Consider the following 21,271-nt stretch of genomic DNA (forward strand, 5'->3'; position numbering starts at 1 on the left):
CCTACAACAGAGGTCTGTGCCGCTTCTGCAATAAGAAAACGGGGGATTATTAGTGCGTGTGCCCAGGCTGGACAAGCAGTTACAGAAGGTCCAAAAAGCAAAAGACATGAGAAACAACCTGTGGAAAAGTTATTAAAGGCCCAGACTGTGGCCCCCCAACAAGCCAGTGGTGATGTGAAAGGCAGCGCAGGAGCCCATACTGAAGAAGGAGAAACAGAGTACTTACTTTTATCAAAAGTGAACTCTGTTCTGTGTGACGCCGGCGTTCCAACCACACCTCCGCCCTGATGAAAAGGACAAAAAGGTTCTGCTCAATCAGCTGCTGCAGCACCAGCACGGGAACCTCAGAACAGCTCAGGGGAACTGGCACAGACTCAGTCTTACACAGGAATTAAGTTGCCCTATCGCTACGCTGCATTGTCACTAGGAATTTAAACTGTTGAACCACCACAAATGCTTTCACTGCACTGGAGGTACAAGCCATTTTTCTGCTTCTGGGAACTCAGCTTTTCATCGAGAAGCCAGAAGAATTACAAAACCCAGGATACTGAAGGAGTAAATACATAAATTCAGGGACAATCTGATAGAAGGTGAGAAATATTGTTTCCTTTCCCACTGTACAGAATAACACAGCTGAAACTTCCATGTACCTAAAGATCACAGTATTTAAGAGCGGATACAAATTCTGAAAAGAGCAATGTATTGAATCCTGACACGAAATAGCTCTTTTCTAACAAACAGAACTTTTCTCCAAGAGAAGTAGGTACAAAACCTGTAAGTTTGGGAGGAAGAAGGGGAACAGTCCTGTTTTCCGTCTTGAATACATACAACTAGTCTGTGATCCCGGGATTCTTTTGCCTGCTGCTTAGCAAAGCTTTGCAGTGTTAAGGTGGAACTAGGCAACACTCAAGGAAACCAGCATTACCGACTTCTTCTTGACCTTGTCCCAGGTGCCTCTGCTGCCCTGTGTGTTCTTCTGCATGCGGAACATGTGCCTGTCGTAATCGTTCCTGCAGGTGTAATCAAGCACGTTAGCATCACTCCTGTGCCGCCTGCAGAATCCGTTGGATACGCGTAAAGGCATCATACATACAGCTCCAATTCAGAAAGAAAATCAGCATGGCCATTAAAAACTGTTGTTGGTCAATTAAATATAACAGCAGCTCTGGGAGTGTAACAACATTTTAATTAGATCACGTGCTGGAACTTCTAATGCAAGTGTCAGACAAAGCTTCACCATCTTCTCAGATGATGTTTATTTCTTGTCCATTAGATAAAACTCCAGTTACTCTGAAAATATCAAGATGATTCCAGTTTGTTTCAGTAAAGCCTGAAGCAATTGGGTTAATGGGTTCAAGACTGAAAATGAGCAGAGACACCTCTGCTGAGGCTGAAGCCCAAATCAGAGTAAAAGGCTGTGCAATCAGCATTGGTTTTGTAGCCCACATTTAGTTGAGTAGCCCAAACTGCACACACTGCTGAAGGAAAGAGCTTTCTTTAAAATCCCCCAAGGACTGCAGGATTTCCTATGCGTGCTCTAAGTCTGGAAGTAAACTGGTGGCCCAGTTCCACGAGTGATCTTTCAGAAGACAAAAAACAATCTTGGGGAAAAGGAGAAAGGCAAAGGTTAGCAGAGGGACAGCAGCAGAAGTTCCTACCTGTTGATGGGTACCAGCATGCCAGGGCTGATGTGCTCACACTGAGGGGTTTTCACCAGGGGGAAGACAGCTGAAGAAGGTGTGATCGGGTTGTCCGTAAGTGCAAAGTCGTCATCGTCATCTTGGCTTCCCCGGAACGTTGGCAACTACAAAGCCACAGCAGAGCAATCAGTGACCTGCCCTTTTTAACAAAAGTCTGCTGAAAAGGCTTCTCACGGGTCTGTCTCAGAGTGACGACAGGACACAGCCTCTCCACGACTCTGAACCTTGGCCGCATCCCTCTTCCCCAAAGGCAGGAGTCCCAGACTCCATTCTCTCCTCAATGGGCAGTCGCTCCGTTCCCTTCCTCACTTCAGTTGCAGTTTTGACTCCACTATGTCCCTCGTGAGACGCAGAGGCCAGCAATGCGCACAGTACACAGAATGCAGGTATGCAAGGACTCGGCGTGGCAGCCAAATGATGCCTCCATCTTGCTCTTAATACCCCTCCCCTTGGTGCCCAACGTTTTGCTGGCCTTTTTTGGCTACTACTACACATTCAAAAAAATAATTTCTGATTAAAATTACAAGCTGAAAGCTGACCATTATTACTCAGAAGGAAGATTTCAGGATTACTCAGTGAACTCCTGGTCCTTTCATTTTGAAGAGAGAGGAGAACTGGAAAGGTTCAGAGAGGAGCATCACAGATGATCAAAAGCACAGCAGGTCCTGGGGGGGAGAGCTATAACTCTCAGGGACCAGGACAGCCGTTCACTCTCTCTTCCCCATGAGGAGAGGACGACAAAGTCAGCAGATGCAAGTTCAGATCAAATAAAAGATTACACTTCTTCACACAGCAAACAATTTGGCTCTGGAACTTAGCACAAGAAACTGCAGATGTGAAGAGTCTGCATGGGTTCAAGGAAGAGGAACCCACTCATGACTCCTAAACACACAGAATTTCTCTCTGGAGGTGTATCTCTCGCCATGTGCTACAGAAGATTAATTTCTTTTGCACAGCATGAGCTGGGCAGAGTGAATTTGGGGGGGAAAAAAAAAAAAAAGGAGAACCCTTTTGAATCAGTGGCTGAAATTATATTCTACCAAAGGAGGACTCTCCTGGAGACTCCCTCTGCAAAAACAGGGTGTCTTGGACATGGACCCATCGATTCTTTCGCAGCCAATCCGCTCACACTAGCCATGGGGACTCTCCAGAGCACACTGCAGTTTACAGAAAGCAATGAAGTTACTGCTGCTTAAATGTTGACTTTCCAGTGAGCCCGGGTGTTACTCTACTCTGGACATGTGCCGGAGCACGGAACACGCTGTTGCCACAAAGCAAATCCACAAAAGAACAAACGTATCAAGAGCCATACAGGTGCCCTTTGGAGTCCCTGCTGGAACCCAGGCGCTGGCTTTAATAGGCAGAGCTAGCTTGGGCAGGTAACAGCAAAAAGAAAGATTCATCATGAAATACACTTCAAGAATTCTCTACAGGGGGAAAAAAGTAGTAATTATTATCTGAATAAATGAGTGGCTTTCTCATTAAAAATGAAGAGAGTCTTAACCAACACCTAAGGTGCATAGCTGGCTTCACCACAGCGCAGCGGAGGTTTATCACAGGGACGGGGTAATGCTCTCCAGCCCCAGTGCTGCACCTGCTGCGTGTGTCTGGGGCTGCCGCGGAGGGCGCTCCTCCTGCGCTGGCTGCTGCAAACCAGCCTCCCCAGGGAAATGGGGCAGCTCCTGCGCCCAAACAGGACAGCGAGTAAACAGGCAAGGGCCAGGGCGAGAGGGTAACAGAACCCCCAGAGACCCCCACCCAGAGAGAGCATCAAGAGACAAGTGGTTTTAAATGTGGAATGCGCCGAGTCCTGTGAAGTATGAGCATGACTTTAGTAAGTACCCGGTTCCACAGCACAGGGGTCCAACGGTCAGCCCCAGGACAGCGCTACCGCTGCACAACCAATGCTTCACAGCAGCAGAGTCCCTCCCACCCAGAGGCAGAAAGGACACCCCACCACAGACTGCTTTTACACAACCATTCAGGAGCGATCCTTGTCTGCAGAAGCCACCTTCCACGTGTTCTTGCTGCCGGGAATCTAAGTATTGCAATAACAAAATCAAGGAAATAAGCCTCTTCCCCCAAATCCACAAGGTTTTATTGATGGAACTGAACCAGAAGACTTGTAACACGCCCTTGAAATACCAACCAGAAAAGCATACACATAGATACAGTTTTCCCAGATTTACCTTTACTCTTCTGTTCTGAAAGGGTGTCGCAGTGAAAATATCGTCATGGTTGTCCTTCGGCAAATGGTCCAGGAAATCTCTCATCTGCTGCTTTCTTTTTAAGGTTCCCATTTTGGCAGTTATCGCAACCGACTCTTTGTTGCCTACATGAATCAAAATATTAGCTGTTCTAAGACACCGTTTATGTAGCATGGTTTAAAATTCACTAACTACAATCAATGCTGGTGATAGAGAATCCAATCTCTCCTTTACGGAAATGTCTTATAGCTTTTTGTGATCCTTTGAGCTCTTACACAATTTATGCTTTCAAAAAGAATTTCTCTACTGCACCTTGATCGGAAGCTTGCTCTAGAGCCTTACATAGCCATTGCAAGTGTTATACCTACAGCATCTATTTTATTATGACTTTAACAGAATTATCGCTGCATCTGCACTTCAGAGATGAAATACACTAAGATATATCACCCATGTCAAGAGGCATGAAGTGCTCAAAGCCTCTGCTGCACACAGACCAATTTAGCATCCTCAACGTGAGGTTTATGGAATGCTCATCTGAGACGTGAGCATGTACAGCTGTATCCTTTGCAAACCTTAATCCAGTTACCACACCTAAATGATAAGCCATTAAACCTACTGAGAGGAAAAAAAGGGCTTTGTCACTTCTGCTGGTGTGTGTATTCCTATCCTCTGCTTTCCATTATGAGTGAGTTTTGGGGCAAATTTAGAAGAACATCTTCCCAATATCCTCACCTTCAGACAAACACTGAATTAGCTGCTCATGCAGGCAGTCAAGTGGAGAAGAAAATTAATCCACAGTTCACAGATTATCAGAAGAACCAGGTAGTTCTGTATCTATGCTAAGATTCATCGTTAACAGGATACACTCGCCTGCTGAGAGAAGGCCAAGAAACAGCTCCTAACTGCCAAGAAAGATCCTTGCTAAGTATCACGCAGGACTGCATTTAGTCCTTTGCTTTGCTACAGTCATTTTAGAGTGTCTTAGCACTGAAAGGCCCAGGTGAGTCCGAGAGGTCCCAAACATTGCTTTTCTCAAAGCAAAACATCTGAAAACCACTGGGGCAGACCCACCCTTTACAAACGCTCAATAACCAGAACAACTGCGTCTTGCTAACAGAGGAGTCTGCAGTCCAAAGTCTGATAATGTCAAATGCCAGGGTGAAACAGGAAAAAATTCTCTGTAGGATATCAGCAGTAGAGAAATGAACAGCAACATTAGAAAAAGCTTTCATAGTCACAGAAGCGCAGGGAATTTTGATACCATGGTAACAGTCAAAATAAAATGGTTCCTATCTACGCTCCAAAATGCTCGAGAATACTACCACCACTATCAAAGCTCAATAAAATTCATTACAAAACTGATGCCCAGCATCACACAAATTCTGTAACTGCAACAAACATTTCAAAGAAACATTCAAGTAAAAATAAAGTGCGCTGTCCTGCGCTTGGACCCTCAATCTGCTGCTTTTCCAAGCCTGCACAAAAATCGCAGTTCACTGACTTTAAGGGCAGGGAAACCCAGAGGTCACCTGCTCTGTTCGGCGTTACGGAGGCTACAGAACTGGAGCCAAGCCTCCTCGCGTGAAGTCCAGTAACTATGAGTAACCTGCATCACCTCGTTTGAACAGAAAAAAATATTTTAATGCTTTCAGTAAATGGAAACTGATGCACAGCTTTAACCACTGGGAAACATCACCAGAGTGGTCTTTGCTCACAGCTGCGTAACACAGCTTCACCTTCCGATGACTGAGCGACGGCATCTCTCTCTCAGCCAGAGGAGCTGCTATCAGACGGCCTTCCTTACCTAAGCACTTACTGAAGCGTCATTGTAACCTCCTCTCCGTTAAATAACTGTTAAACAACTGGCTTGAGCATCCGGTGCCTTTCACTTCAGGGCGTACTTGCTGTCTGTAACCATGAATTACTGACTTCAGAACCGGACAGACAACAGCAACAGGCACCTCAGTGCCAGACATCACTTCCCTGTTCTTACTCCACACTGCCCTGAGCACATCCAAGCACCCTGTAGCCTTTTTGGCAGCTCTACAAGTAGCTCGTTATCTACCAGGCCTCCACGAGCCTCTTAAGATATAAACAGCTATTTCCCCTTAGGTGGCAAGGACAGTTTAAGTCTTCCCATCATGCCAAGAAAACCTAGAAGACTCCAAAACCATCCTTTCTTTTCTTGTTACTTCAGTCACTTATGACATGCTCCCAGCCCTGCAACAAGCCTTCACGCTATGGAAGACAGCTGCCCTCACTATCTGACTCCAGCGTGCGCTTATGTCTGTACCTCTCACTGCATATTAAATACTGAATTTGAAATTCTTTAAAGACAACAACATACCGAGAACCAAGATGTCAGTACCTTTCTGTTCTGCTTTCCCTGAAGCAGTGGTCTTCTTGGCATGCGTTTGGGAACTTTTTGCCTCTTGTTCTTCTACATACTTCTGATGGCATTCTTCAGCAGAGCGAGACCCTACCGCCATGGCCACCTCCACCCAGAAGCCATTCTTGTGCTTTGGAAAGGAAGCAACGGCCCTGCCGAGAAAGCAAAACCACAACCTTCGTCACGCCAAAGAATCTGCACAACGCTCCCAGAGACCAGCTGTCCTTCCAAGAAAGGACACTGTGCCTTGGATGTGGACAATCTTGTCTCTGGTGTCTTGTCCAGCCGCTTTAAACCATGCAAATTTATTTGAACAATTGCAGCTAACAGCTGTTACAAGAGAAATTTCGTCCTTATTTGCAGCAGGTCCCCCCAACCGCCCAAGACGTGAGCTGAGGCCTTTTCAGGTTTCTAATCTAAAAGAAACAAAACCAAACATGGTCAATTTGTTACTTAATATATGTATTAAATACTGCCCAGTAGTTTGTTTCAGTTTGTTGGACGATGCATTAATTAAACATTCTTGCAGTTAGTCTCCCCGTTACAAAATTTAAATACATAGCACGTCATGTTTAACATTTTATTCCATCAGAGGAGAGAATATGCTACCTCTGACTTGCTGTCTAAACCATAAATTTGAATAATTTTACCATATTATTTACCTACTTGTGTTTTTCATTGTTACTCATAGGTATGTTTATCACTTCTAGTAAGATTAAGTATGTGTTTTTGAAAAAACAAACTTTTGCCCAATATCTGTGTTCCTCTCACTTTACGCTGATGACAGCGGTAAGGGCTGCTGTAGACTTGCACGTCTACAGTTACTTTAGAAAATACTCAGCCGTCTCCTTTATTTCACTGGGTTTTAATTTGTTAACAAAATTTATTTTGTAAGAGGGAATTAAAACCTAAAGGAAACCTTTACATAATGTGAAAGAGACTGAATCTGAAAAATCCAGGCCACCCAACCCCCCCAGTATATCATGCCTCCCGATGTCCAAGAACATCTTTTCCCTGTGAAAACAGGGCAACCACTTGCCTGTGGAGCTTCTGTAATTCCTTTTCAGACCAACCATCAGTTGCGTGTGGAAAAAGTTCTAGAGATTTCCGCACCTTTTCCCTCTCAGGTTCTCTTGTTTCCGCTGCTGAACACTTGGCAGTATTAGAAACTTTAGTATTTGGGGGTTTATCAGATACTTTTGGATTCTTTTCTTTCACTCGAAATTCCTCTTCACTGGTTTCAGGCTCAGTGCCAGATTCAAACAAAGACCTTGGAGGGTCGATGCTGCTTCTTGTCCTCCTTGCCTTATCAGGCAAATGGGAAGTATTGGAGTCACTAGCAGGTGTTTTTCCTTCAAGTAAATCGGAACCATCACTGGATCCAGGCACACTTTGCCTCAACGGCACGTTACGGGAGGCAGTAGAGTGTTTTACTGTCCTTTGTTCACCCGGTACCTTGTTTGCATCATCCTGTGAACTTTTACAGTTCGAGGAAGATTTAGAGTTTTGAGTCTCTTTTTTAGATAAATGTTTAGTTTTCCTTTTGATACAGAGTGGGATATCTTCACTGGATTCCTCTTCCTCATCCTTGCTTGATGGCTCTTCTGTTAATTGCTTGTCTTGAAGTTGTTTGCCTGACCTTAAAGAGTACTTGTAAACCTGCTGATACATATTCAGTTCTCCATATTCTGTTCCTCTCTTTTCATTTGACTTTCCTGGGATTCTGCTATTATAGTTGTTTTTGTTTAGTACATCAGTATTTAAGGGAGTCTGCTTAACAGAAAGCTGTCTTTTAATTTTTGTACTATCAACTGCACGATCACTTTCCTCGTCATCTGAAAGGAAGCGCCTGGCCTCCCTGCTTCCAGCGGATTTGGTTGCTCTTTTGGAACTTACTCCTTTTTCATTGTTTTCCCCTGAAAGAGAGGATGTCAGTATGATATCACACATTGTAATGTCCATCATTGCTGTGTTCTCAGACAAGCAAAGACTAGCCTGCTGTGGGGTGCAATGCATCCCACGCTCGTTAAGATCGGTGAACTCCTTTCTGTTACAGAGGCTGTAGTCTGTAGGAAGAGACGAGCAGCCCCCCTCCAGCACGCAGCCCCCCACCCTCTGCAGAACCCTCTCCCCACACTGACAGAACACCAGAGTTCTTCAGGACAAGGAGATGATCTATTGAATGGTCATGCTGAGATACAAAAATGAATTAAACACTGCTGCCCTACAAAACACAGCAAAATGTCACTTTGAAATTGGTGATGCTAGGAAACGTTTCATCACGCTCCATACTGCCCACCCTTCCCCATTTAAGAGACATGTAGCACCGGTTATCTGCAACCCATTTCCAAAGATTTACCTGGCACATAACTATAAACTCATTTCTGCTGTTAAGGGATGTCCACAACTTAACCAAACGTGACTGAGTAAAACCAGCACCTAGCAAAGCTTCCCGAGATCGCTACACCTCCTTTCCCACACACGTATCTCAGAAGTAAAGGCCTTCTGCCCTCCCACATACACTCCTATGTATTCAGGATTCAGTTCTTCAGGAACAAGAGGCTACGTGACACAGACACGTCAGCATGTCCCAGCAGGCAGGCCACTCCTCTGCATGGCAGTCAAGAAGCAGAGAAAATCCATTCACACATGACTTTTACAGAGAAGATAGCACGAAACCAGCTGTAAGCACTGGATTCATTCTGAGCAAGTGTCCCTCCGCTCCGAGGGAACGCGGCCAGCAGCAGGGGGCTCCTTGCCTACAGGGGATGTCCCATTACTGCCCAGTTCACCCCCATGAGAGGCTGCCTCCAGATGACTAAAACAATTAGGATTATCAAGACTATAAAAGGCAACATGCAAGTATCAAGCAGATAGAGACTAAAACAGTAAACTAAGTGTTGCTAAAATGCTCTGACTGAGACAGAGCAAACACTAACATCCCAAAAGCTTTACTTGTGCTGCAAACAGCTTTTGTGCAGGAAACATTACAGATGCTTTAAAAAAGAAACTTCTGCTTTATATTCTACATTGTTTTCAGGATTCTATTGTGTCCCAAATTTTATTAAAAATAGAGGTTTTAATACTCTGTTAATATACTTTTTTTTCCTAAGTAGGCATTTCATTTATTTTCATTCATCCAGCTGAAAAAGTAAAGCCAGACCACCAGTTCATTGGACTGGTGAACTCCGCTTCTCTTCAGGCTCTCTCAAGTCACATATAATGACTATGTTGAGACATCCAAAATACAGGAGCAGAAACTTCAAAAAAGTCATAAGCCTTTCATTTCCATTTCTGGAAAGAAACCTGCATGTTCCCATTCTGTAAATAAAGTGATTTACAAATGTAGTTTATATTCAGAGCTGGAGAACTAGCTACTCCCGTAATTCTTCACAGAAGCAGCAATTGACTGTAAAAAGATTTTAATTTCTTTACATTATCAGGTCATCACCATACTGCTCCAGCACCCAACTCATAATCCCACTGGTTATAGTTGATAACAAAAGAAAAAAAAAAAATCATTTTTTACCATTACTTTGGCTTTTTGGTGTTTCTTCTGTTGTCTTCATTTCTTCCTTTCTTTTCTTCTTAGAGATGGAACTGGTCTGTCTTTGAGATTTTTCACTACTAAACATCTTCAAAATAAAACAATTTAATCTAAACTTCTGCAAGAGATTACATATCAAACCTAACGACGCCAGCTCTGAAAAAGCCAAATGTTTACAGGATGGGTAGATTTAGAAGTCACCTACATTGAAGAGTATCTACTAAATACTACTTGATGAACACAGGTGTTTGTACAAATGCATGCAACTGAAACAACATAGCCAGGTGCCCTTTAAATTTAAATATTCTAAAATACAAGTTAAAAATCTTACGACCTAGAACTGCTCGAGCTGGTGGTAAACTGGACGTACCTCTTCAGGGCTGCAGATGATGACTAGCGTTACTACACCCCCTACTCCACAGGGCTGACTAATCTCAGAGAGATGTAAAAAAAAAAACACAACAAACTCACAGCTACCACAGAGAATGCTGTTTTCCTTCACTTGTTATCAGAATATTATCAGAGCTGCTTAGTGGCATAACAAATAAGAACAGCACACCTCAATCAAAACTGGGATGACCTGGACAGATGAGGGTGCAAGAAATGAGGAAATACCTGGTCCTAACAAGTGTGAAGCCCTACACAGGAAGGGGAGAGCACAGAAGAGTACGGCTGCACACAAAAGCTCACCTGCAGCACGGGCACCCCTCGTGCGATTAAATGCTGTGGCACTGACTCAGTGTTACAATATTACACAAAAATGTTTTACTTAGGAACCTCTGTGACCCAAACCAGTACCTGTGTGCAACTTCCTATTTGACGTCTTTATCTTTCAAAAAAACCACTTATTTTTCCAGAAATAATTCCCCATTATGCCCATTTTACAGACAACAGCAGTTACTCGATAATACAGAGATTAAGACTATTTTTTTGCTTGTTCTAATTTTTTTTTATAATGTCTTCAAGATTTCCTGCCTCTTCAAGTACTTACAAGAGCTGCAGTGTTTCTGTTAGCTACCTAAACAAGTTTATTAATTGTATTTAAGATACGTTTAAGTAACAATATGCAAAAGAATCTTACCACGCTCAGATAATCTATTCCACCTTTTTCTATAGTAACATTTAGTTGCTGATCAACCAACTCACGTTGCCCACACCAGAAACTTAACGGTGGTTTAACAAGACGGCCACTACGAGTGTAAACTCCGTTTGAATTATTCAATACGGAATTGCGGTTTGGTGTTACATCTACAAGAAAAAACAGGAAATATAGTTTTGTCTCAAATACTGTATTTTATATAATATATGTATTTTATATAACATATATAATACATAAATACATGTATTGCCTGTATCAGGAATAGTGTGGTGAGCAGGACTAGGGAAGTGATCATCCCCCTGTACTCGGCACTGGTGAGGCCCCACCTCGAGTGCTGTGTTCAGTTTTGGGCCCCTCAGTACAAGAAGGACATTGAGGTGTTGGAGCGTGTCTGGAGAAGGGCAACAGAGCTGGTGAGGGGTCTGGAGCACAAGCCCTGTGAGGAACAACTGAGAGAACTGGGGGTGTTCAGCCTGGAGAAGAGGAGCTGAGGGGAGACCTTATCACCCTCTGCAACCACCTGAAAGGAGGGAGCAGAGAGGTGGGGGCTGAGCTCTTCTCCCTGGTGACAAGTGACAGGACGAGAGGAAATGGATTCAAGTTATGTCAGGGGAGGTTTAGATTGGATAGTAGGAAACATTTTTTCACTGAAAGACATTGGAAGAGGCTGCCCAGGGAGGGGGTGGATTCGCCATCCCTGGAAGCGTTTAAAAAAAAGGGTAGAGGTGGTGCTGAGGGACATAGTTTAGAGGTGGTTTTGTCAGGGTAGGGTGATGGTTGGACTCAATGATCTTAAAGGTCCCTTCCAACCTCAGCAATTCTATGATTCTATTGAAAATTCAGTTTTGCAGACTTCACAAGCATAGAAGCGATATCGCATTTACACCAGCTCATTTGCACTGACTACATGGAAAATACAAAGTTCAGTGCAATGTTATGTTGTTCTTTTAAAAGCATTCAGGTTAGAAATAAACATACCTTAACATGATTGAAGTAATAGTCTTCACAAATTATAAAATCTACAGGTGTGAGCTTTTTATTTTTACTTTGTTTAGAAGGTTATAAATACTGTAAAAGGCATATAGGGAAGTAGAATGATAAAGAAAACCTGTCACACTGGACAAATCCAAGCTAATGAGAGAAAAAAATAAAACAGCTTTTATAGCATTCATTAAAAAAAATCTGGTTACAGGATTAACAAGTAGCACAATGCAATTTGGCCAAAGCCCTATTGGAACCTACGACAAGATATTAAAAATAAGTCAAAGTTAAAAGCCAAAGGTATTTGTGTCCCTAACAAAGCTAGGATTGCATTACAGGGCAAAGAAAAAACAGGTGGATTGATAGGTTATGGCTTTACAACCGTTTCCTTTGGAAACAGGGCCAACATAATGAATTTTTCCACAATCCATTCCATCCGTCTCCAGTTGTTATCTCTATGCCTCAAGTGTGGCAAAATCACTAAGATGCCATAAAATAAACCTGCTCAAGGACTTGACATGAGTTATAACTAACCCAGCTACCACAGCGGGTGGGCACTGCGGGGAAAGCGTCCCAAAGATGAAGCCTTGGATAGAGGTATTAAATCCCACAAGGACTAAGAAGAGAGTATGTTAGGAAAAAGAGCAACTAGAGAAAAATTAAGTTAAGTCTGTTGACAGAATAACCAGCTCTGGAGCCAATGCCTTCAGCTCCTACAGACCAAACCAGACTCCTGCTTCTTCCCCAGGGTTAGCCCTCAGGACAGCCCCCGAGCACTTCTTGTAGCTGTTGTACATCAGCAAACCAGAAATAAAGAAAAACCTCAATGCTCTTGATTGTTGCAGTCTAAGTGAATACAAACAAAGAACTTCACCCAACTAGTTTGCTGCCTCTTCCATACAGCCTAATTAATGAGATAAAAAGGTATCTAATATCGATCTGGTTTGTATGGGGAAAATAGCTCTCCAAAAAAAAACCAAAAACCCCAACTTTTTTTCAACAGAAAAGGATTATTAAATACTTACAATTGTTTCCATCACTATTCGGTAGTACTTCATAGGTGGTGTTTCTGGTTTCAGGTTTCTTTACATCTCTTGCTGAGTCTTCTGCATTTTTCAACACATCTGTACCCACCACTGGGTCACTGTCTTCATTTTCATCCTCACCAGTATTTTGTTTTCGTTCTTTCCTAATGATTTGGAGTTTAAGAAAAGAAGTAGTAAACTTAAGAAAAAGTTGTCCTTTAACAACACATTAACTTACATAAACAACATCAGTGATGCCCAAAGCCGGCAACCAGTGTTTGCCTGAAACACAGTCTTCAGGCACACACCTACAACCTTTTATACTCCTATAGTATAGTACCCTTAAAAAGCAAAATCTCAATAAGAACATTGCAATGAAACAGAATCTCTGAAGAAATTACCTTCTTCTTTCCTCAAGAAACTCCTCAACATATTCCTTCCACCTTTTGGAAAACCCATATGTAAATCTTTTGATGAAACGGTAGGGAAATCCTGTTTGAAACAAAAGTAGCATTAACGATAGCTGAGCAATACTTTTAATCAGAAAGGGCAGAAATAATACCCAGTGCAATCATGGTTTTGTAAGGACCTCAGAAACTCACTACATCTTTAAACACTGGAGAGAGACAGGTTTCCCCAGTTTAAGAGAACAGCATACTTGATAGAAAAGTCAACCAAGGGGTCATTAATTACAGCTGTCAGTATCTGGAGACAGCAGTAGTTTCCTAGGAACCAGGAGCAGAAGCTTTCCCCCTTCCTACCATCCTGATGCAGCTTAGCAATGTAAGACCGCACCTGCTGCTTCCCAGGTCATGTTCTTTTCTACAAAATTTATGAATTTGCTCAACAGCCCACATCATTATGGGATTCTTTTTATTCCTCTCCTTTTCTATTGTTATTTAAAGCCACAGAAGCTCCTCTTCTGTATCACATAACTACTTTGCTTCCTTACAGTCTTCCCAAGAGCTTTTCTAGAAGCCCAAAGCCTGGGGGTCCCATCAAAGAAGTCTTACACCACTGTGAGGCATTACTTCATCTACAGTAGCACTGACCAAAATTACACAAAAGCAATCCTAGCAAAAAAAACCCCTAACAGTTTCTTTAAAAGAACATACTCATTAGCCAAGTTCACGCTCTGAAAGCCCTCTCTGTAACTGCAGCACCCTAAAAATGCCAGTTACAATTAACATTAGATAGTACTTAGAAATCTGACGCCAGAGTCACTTTCCAGCATGTGCTGGAATACCCACCGAGCCCAATTAGCAGGATCAGACAAAATGTTCGCTTCAGCAGTATGTTCAATCATAAATCTAAAGCCCTTCACAGTTTGTAACATTACATTAAGAATCATCTTCTTACCTTCTTTTCTCATCGAAGCTGAATCTATATTTCCCTGTAGCAAGTAGATACTGCCAGATGATGATCTAACTTGGTTGTGTGCTATGCATTCCACGATTGCATTACTATGCCAAAGCATACCTTCCATGTCTCTAAGAAAAGAGAGATAACATGAATAACAGAAATAAAACATTGTTTTCATAAAAGAAGGAATATAAAACTAGAATATTGATATTCCATATGAGACTGGCAGTGTTACGTATTTTATGCACGAGACAGACACTGGCAAAACGTGCTAGGTTTTCTTTTCTCAGCTTGGAAGAGAAACAGTTCTGGCCTTGTCTAAGACTCGGACAGGACAAAATGAACATGTCAACTACTGTAAACGTTAGTCACAGAACATGAGCTTGACATTAGGCTGCAGAAGCAAAATGGACTAAAGGACTCCATCCAGCTCATTATTGCAGTGATACCACTACGCAAGTTACAAAAGCACCATTATACAGGTCAAACGTCTATTTTCCCCAGGATTACTACGTAACATGCAGCCCCTGACATCTCTCAGGAAGCCTACTGAATTACTTCCTTGCACAGTGCTACTGCTGTTGAGTGAGGTTCTGAGTTTTCAGTAGGTAACTAACTGGGTCAGGTAGTTACTAACAACAGAAAGAGTAGAATACTCTTCTCCGAGGGTATACTGGTGCCTAAGGACATAGTTTAGTGGTAAATTGGCAGTGCTAGGTTAACAGTTCGACTTGATGATCTTAAAGGTCTCTTCCAACCAAAGTGATTCTATAATTTTCACAATGTCTTCAAACAACTTTATTGCAAGCTAAATCTCTTCTTTGTTCTGACACTTGTTCTCCTGATCTTACAGCCATTTGAATACAAACTGACTAAAAACATAACCAAAAAACCACAGAGTCAGTTTTCAGGTGGATCAGCTGCTGCAACGGTTTGCCGTATAGCTGTAGGACTCATAGTGCCATCCCAGATGACATGGCAGGAATATATGGCTGATGGCAGTCTGCAGCAAGTTTGACTGACAGTAGCCACAAAATAGAAGCTCATAAGACCCCCAGTCAGCACCAGGTTGGGGGGAATCTACTAGACAAACACATTTGTCTTTATTCCTTTTAAGCATTTTGATCGACTCGGGACCAGACTTTCAAATAACTATTTAACCAGTATTTTCCTGTAGGTAGGCACTCTACCTCTTGCACACATGAAGGAATTCACCTCTTCCTTGATAAAGAAGTTTAAACTACAACGTCACTTCGTTATTTACCAAAGGCTAAGAGTAAGTTCCATGAAGGTGCAGCCCTCCTGGCCACCTAAGCCAGGACACCATTCCTCAGCTGTGCAGTGCCTCATCCCCCATGGCCCAGCTCTGCCATTCTGCAGGCTCTGAAGCAAACGGGTTCAGCGTGCTCAGTCAGAGGCTAGATAACTCGGTTTAAAAAACCGATAGGACTTGTAAGCACTGTCCCAAGGGTCAGGACCCAAGCAAAGGGCAGTGTTCCCTGTGGCTGGGGACAAAAGCAGCAGAAGTGTGTGGCACTGCTTCCAACAGTTACCAAGCTATTCCAAGAATGCAAGTCTCAAAGCTACGGCTATTCAGCCAGGCGAAGATCGAAGATCGTATGGCCTCTCTAGCTCAGAGGCTGAAAGCCCACCAACATGTTTTACGTGCATTTAAATCAGAAAACTTCTCCTTACTTCCGTTTTCCTTCAACGCATATTGCAGTGTTACCATCCATCACTGTAATTCTCCAACTGGTTAGGCAGACATTTTTCTGGCACAAAAAGAAAAAGTCATTTTTAAATTAGACTAAGCTGTGCAACATCGCTATGGCATTAGCAAAATAGAAATTAACTCCTATATAACTTGAGAAGGTATTTACGCACCATCCTCCAGACCAGAAAAACTGAAAACAACCATTATACATATAAATGTTGAAGCACAATAAAGCTGGAGTCTAATGCACAAGTGAAGACAGGAATTTAAATTATAGAAACTTTGAGTAATTTAATGTTGACTTTCAGAAGACAAAGTTTTTGGATTTGCTAGAGGTCTTGGCCAATAAGCTCCTCATAAAAAATACGAATGCTATGCCATACCTCTCAGACTTTGTCATCTGTCCTTCATTACTGTTCAGAAAAAAAGTTATCCATCAAAAAATAAAATTGTATTTATTAGCTACATTATTGCTATAATTTAGACAGTATTAAAAAGGCTGTATCTGATATTGCAAACTACTGACATGCATACAGCTGCAGTACCTCCGTTTTGCATTCCATAGCCAGCAAGCCAGTTGCACTCGAGTGGCAGTTTGGAAAATTGTGTGTGAAACATCCAACTTTGTTTTAAAAAAAGTTTCTCAGAAAATTATTTTTTAACATCCGAAACCGTCACTGTTTCTCCTCACAACTTCAGTTGATAAACTCCAGATCTTTCCTTTCATGATGTTCGCCTTTTGACCATCAGCCTTGACTTCACTGAAGATCTCACCAGTGATTTAACCCTGACTGAAGAAAGGTACCTGACATGGACAGCCAGCACCTGCCCGATGCTCAGATCTGTAATGGGCCATAACAGCTCTTTCAGCATCTTCTACTCAGCTAAAAATCTTCAATATTAACAGATATCTGTTCCTTATCTAAATCAAAGCTCATCATAAAGGTAATTTTTTTTTTTTTTTTAATTACAGGAAAACATATCAAACATGCTTGACAATGGTGAGGGAGAACAAAACAATTCACTTGTTAAACTGGAAGAGGACTGCTGTCCCACAGATTTCTCCAGGGAACAAAGGAAACAACCCTCAGGAAGATATGCTTCCACTGGTTTCCTGGGCTTATCACTGAGCAATGCAGCACGCTTCAAAATACACCACTTTCCTTGAGATTTATTCATAAAGTTGTAAATATTGCTAAGCATGTATTAAATTGAAAATAGGATCTGGAGACTAGTCTCCCAGGAAAATATTCTTGTCCCACTTAATTCAAGAGAAGTTTGTATACTCTGTATGAGAGCCAAGAGTTTCACCTCCCCACCAGCTGTACAGATGCAGTTAACTTTAGAACCACCCCTAGCCTACAGCTAGGAAAGATCCTCCTCCTTGGCTTTGCACAGGCAGCCAGGAGCTGGACTGGTCTGTCATTTGTTTCATGTCCATCATGCCACCACATGGCAATTAACATATTAAAGAGCTGACACAGGAGGGTCCTTCAGGTAGAGGACTCTTCCAGGCCATACTGTGACTTGTGAATATGAAACCAAAAGGCCTTCCTTTCAACCAAAAAAAAACCCAACCAAACACACACTCCTCCCCCAAAAAAACAACCCACCCAAACCCTGAACATTGTCATCTTGGAGTACAGGAAAAAAAGAAATCCTTTTGATGAGAAGGCGTTTACCAGTACAATCTAATAAAATATTAGTTTGTTCTTTTCTGAGCGCTCATTACTTTTGACAAGAGAAAAAAAAAAAAAAAAATCACAACTGTGAGCAACAAGCAGCCCACAGGAATATATCACTTGCCCTAAAGTATTACGGAAGTTTTCCCACCTCCTTGTCTGCTTTGCCAGCAACTTTATCTGTGCGAGGTTTATCCAAAGGGACCTTACAGTTATTTTTCAGCTCTTGCTTCCTTGGAATGTGGACTTTGGGAGAAGAGAGCATAATACTACATAAGCACTGCGAAAGCTTTTGACAATTAGTCTCTACTGTCTTTTCCACTCCATGAGCAGCTTGTTTATTACTTGGCTGCAATTCTCTTCTGTCTTGATGAAGTTCAGTGTGTTTTGCTTCTCCATTTCTTGACTCTTCTTCTAACTGATGCCCATTTTTAAAAGGGAGGGGGCTTAAAATCACTGAACTAGTATTTTGAGACATTTCATCATCAGCATCCATTGATTCCACAAGGAAGTTATCCTGATCATCCTTATCAGTGGCCACATGCTCTGTAGGATCATTCCCGAGCTGCTCAGCAAAAGCAGATTCTACTAATGGCTTTTCTGTAGCTGTGGAAGGAGGAATGTTCTGCTTGATTGGGTTTGAAGGTGCTGGATCTGCCCATTAAAAAAAACCCAAACAAATTAGTGATATTTGAGAACTAATAAAAATACATTCATAAAGTTAGCTCCATTTTCAATAGGAAGAGGTTGTATTGGTTAGCATTACAATTGTGAAAGCTCTACCTATTTCAATTGTTAATGTTAACAGCAAGCCACTCCGAATTTGTTTGGACTAGGTTTTCCTCACCACCAGATCAATACCCCTACTCTTAAAGATTTACAAATGTCCCACTTTCCCCCAAAACCAAACTAATGCACGCCATATCTATTAATAGCATATGCTTACCATTCTTCGTATCTTTGCTTTAATGAATCCTCCTTGCAGAGGAAAAAAAATAAAAATAATCTGTTTTCATAAAACCCAACATCTCAAATATTTCCATCTTTCCAGACTTCAAGATCTGGACCTGTAGCCATGCTGGGAGCTACAAGCATTGGGGTTGGAGTTTTCAGATAAATTAAGTTCAGTCTTGAAGCTGAACACTACCAAGACTTTGGCATGCATTGTTTTCTTCATCTGCATTTTCAAAACTGAATTACAGGACAGAAGCATATATAGGGTTGCTATCAAGTAGCAATATGGAAAAAAACAAAAACAAATACAAGAGAATTTCTCACAAAACCAAACATTTTCTCCTCATTTATTAAAAGCCAAGGGAAAAAATATAAAAAAAAAGAGCCAGTAAATGAGAGGTTTAGGCTTTTTCCACCAAGTTTCACATTCCAATGGCAAAGTGTTACACCTGATCTCTAAAGAACTCTTAACTATATCAGAAGCCCGAAGGCAGATGGCTTTTGTTGCCAGAGGAGATAGTGCACTCAAATGGACTAATGATGTCAAGCTTCAAGGTCAGAAGCGCACAGCCCTAAAGCAGTTCAATCAAGTCTAATGCCATTTCCAGGTTTGAAAAGGCAGATTTGCATGTTTCTTTCTCCATTTTCCACTGCGTGCAGACTACAAAGAAAGAAGACTGATACTCTGCCAAAGCATGTGAGAGATTATAAACAAGAATAGAAACTCTGAAGTCAAGGAAATTTCTGAAGTGTATATAAGAGCAATACCACGTACCTTTTTGCTGCTGCTGCTGCAATTTCTGCTGCTGCAATTTCTGCTTTACACGCAAGAAGAACTTCTGAGGGGATTCCAGCACAAGAGGGTCTACAGCTAGTGCTTTCGTGGCTCGGTTCTTAGGAATCTCAGTGCAAACTAATTCTGGAAATTAAAAATACAAAAAAAACCCCTTTGAATTTGGGGGAGAAAACCATTTTCAAGCAGGAGACAGGAAAAGCAAGGTACATACTTCATAAGATACTAAACCCCTCTATACAACGTTTTCTTTTCTTTCCCAAGATGGATGGGCAATACGAGCTTTCCCTTTTCATCAGGGGGTTAGTGGTTATGTTGCCTCAGCTGTGTGTGAGAAACACCCTCAGGTGTGTCTATGCATGTCTTAATGTAACCCAGCCCGCAGGGATCAACAGGAGTTTGAAGGTGCCTACAAACGGGGTGTGTTTCACAGCAGTAAGGTCTAACAAGCAGCACCGACACTAACCCCTTTTGATATTCGATCAAAAGTCATTATCAATTTGTGATGTGATGATGCAAAGGCAAAAATATACCTTTTAGAAATCTGTTGTTAAAAAGGAAGGAAAATTTTAGAAGCTCTCACTTTTCATAAAAGACATAGAATCATAGAATAGTTTGGGTTGAAAGGGACCTTTAAAGTCCATCTAGTCCAACCCCCCTGCCATGAGCAAGGACATCCTCCACTAGACCAGGTTGCTCAAAGCCCCATCCAACCTGGCCTTGAACACCTCCAGATATAGGGCATCTACCACCTCTCTGGGAAACCTGGGCCAGGGTTTCACCACCTTCTCAGTGAAAAATTTCTTCCTTATATCTCATCTAAGTCTCCCCTCTTTCAGTTTAAAACCATTACCCTCTTCCTGTCACTATATTCCCTGATCCAGAGTCCCTCCCCAGCTCTCCTGGAGCCCCTTTAGGGACTGGAAGGGACTCTAAGGTCTCCCTGGAGCCTCCTCTTCTCCAGGCTGAATACCCCCAACCCTCTCAGCCTGTCCTCACAGCAGAGGGGCTCCAGCCCTCAGATCATCTTCATGGCCTCCTCTGGACTCACTCCAACAGGTCCACGTCTCTCCTGCGCTGAGACCCCAGAGCTGGGGATGCAGCCCAGGATGTAGGTGGCTGACTGGGCTGCCAATGCACATTGCCAGCTCATGTCCAGCTTTCCATCCACCAGTATATCCCCAAGTCCTTCTCGACAGGGCTACTCTCAATCCCTCCATCCCCCAGACTGTATGGATACCAGAGGTTGCCCTGACCCAGGTGCAGTACCTGGGCACTTGGCCCTGTTGAACCTCATGAGGTTCTCACAGGCCCACTTCTGAAGCCTGTCCAGGTCCCTCTGGGTGGCATCCCATCTCTCAGGCACGTCAACTGCACCATTCACCTTGGTGTCATCCATAAACTTGCTGAGGGTGCACTTGATCCCACCGTCCATGTCATTGATGAAGATATTGAACAGTACTGGTCCCAATACGGACCCCTGAGGGACACCACTTGTCACCAGTGTCCATCTGGACAATTCGATAACCCCCCAGTGAAAACAGCATGCAGCTGCCCATGCTACTGGCCAGATAAGACAGGCTGAACACTTATCCTGGTTTTATGCAATTATGTCTTAAAATGAACACAGACAAACCAGGTAGGTCTTAAGCCCCACCCAAAACTGGATTAGTACAGGAGATTCGTAAGTGCTGTACTTGGGACAGGAATACATGTAGCAACAAAGCATAACGTTTCTTATAAACCACCCGATATCTCAGTGGGTCTCCCACTCTGGGTGATCACAGCATGAGAATAACACGGCAACACCACAGGACA

The 21,271-nt window shown here is 42.6% G+C and overlaps 1 protein-coding gene across 1 annotated transcript; it reads right to left on the reverse strand.

Annotated features, from left to right (window-relative positions):
- Position 1: 1 nt before the first annotated feature.
- On the reverse strand, positions 2-20,852 carry MIS18BP1 (MIS18 binding protein 1). Its single transcript, XM_009893923.1, has 15 exons — positions 20,723-20,852; positions 19,436-19,579; positions 17,858-18,360; positions 16,006-16,082; positions 14,308-14,438; positions 13,350-13,440; positions 12,949-13,112; positions 10,925-11,091; positions 9,826-9,931; positions 7,336-8,212; positions 6,276-6,448; positions 3,890-4,032; positions 1,659-1,804; positions 926-1,010; positions 2-25 (listed from the first exon to the last, which is right to left on the reverse strand). The coding sequence occupies exons 1-15, from the start codon at positions 20,850-20,852 to the stop codon at positions 2-4; spliced, it is 2,961 nt and encodes a 986-aa protein (XP_009892225.1).
- Between the last annotated feature and the right edge of the window lie 419 nt (positions 20,853-21,271).

Source organism: Charadrius vociferus, unplaced genomic scaffold, assembly GCF_000708025.1.
Source record: "Charadrius vociferus isolate BGI_N301 unplaced genomic scaffold, ASM70802v2 scaffold49, whole genome shotgun sequence".
NCBI lineage: Eukaryota > Metazoa > Chordata > Aves > Charadriiformes > Charadriidae > Charadrius > Charadrius vociferus.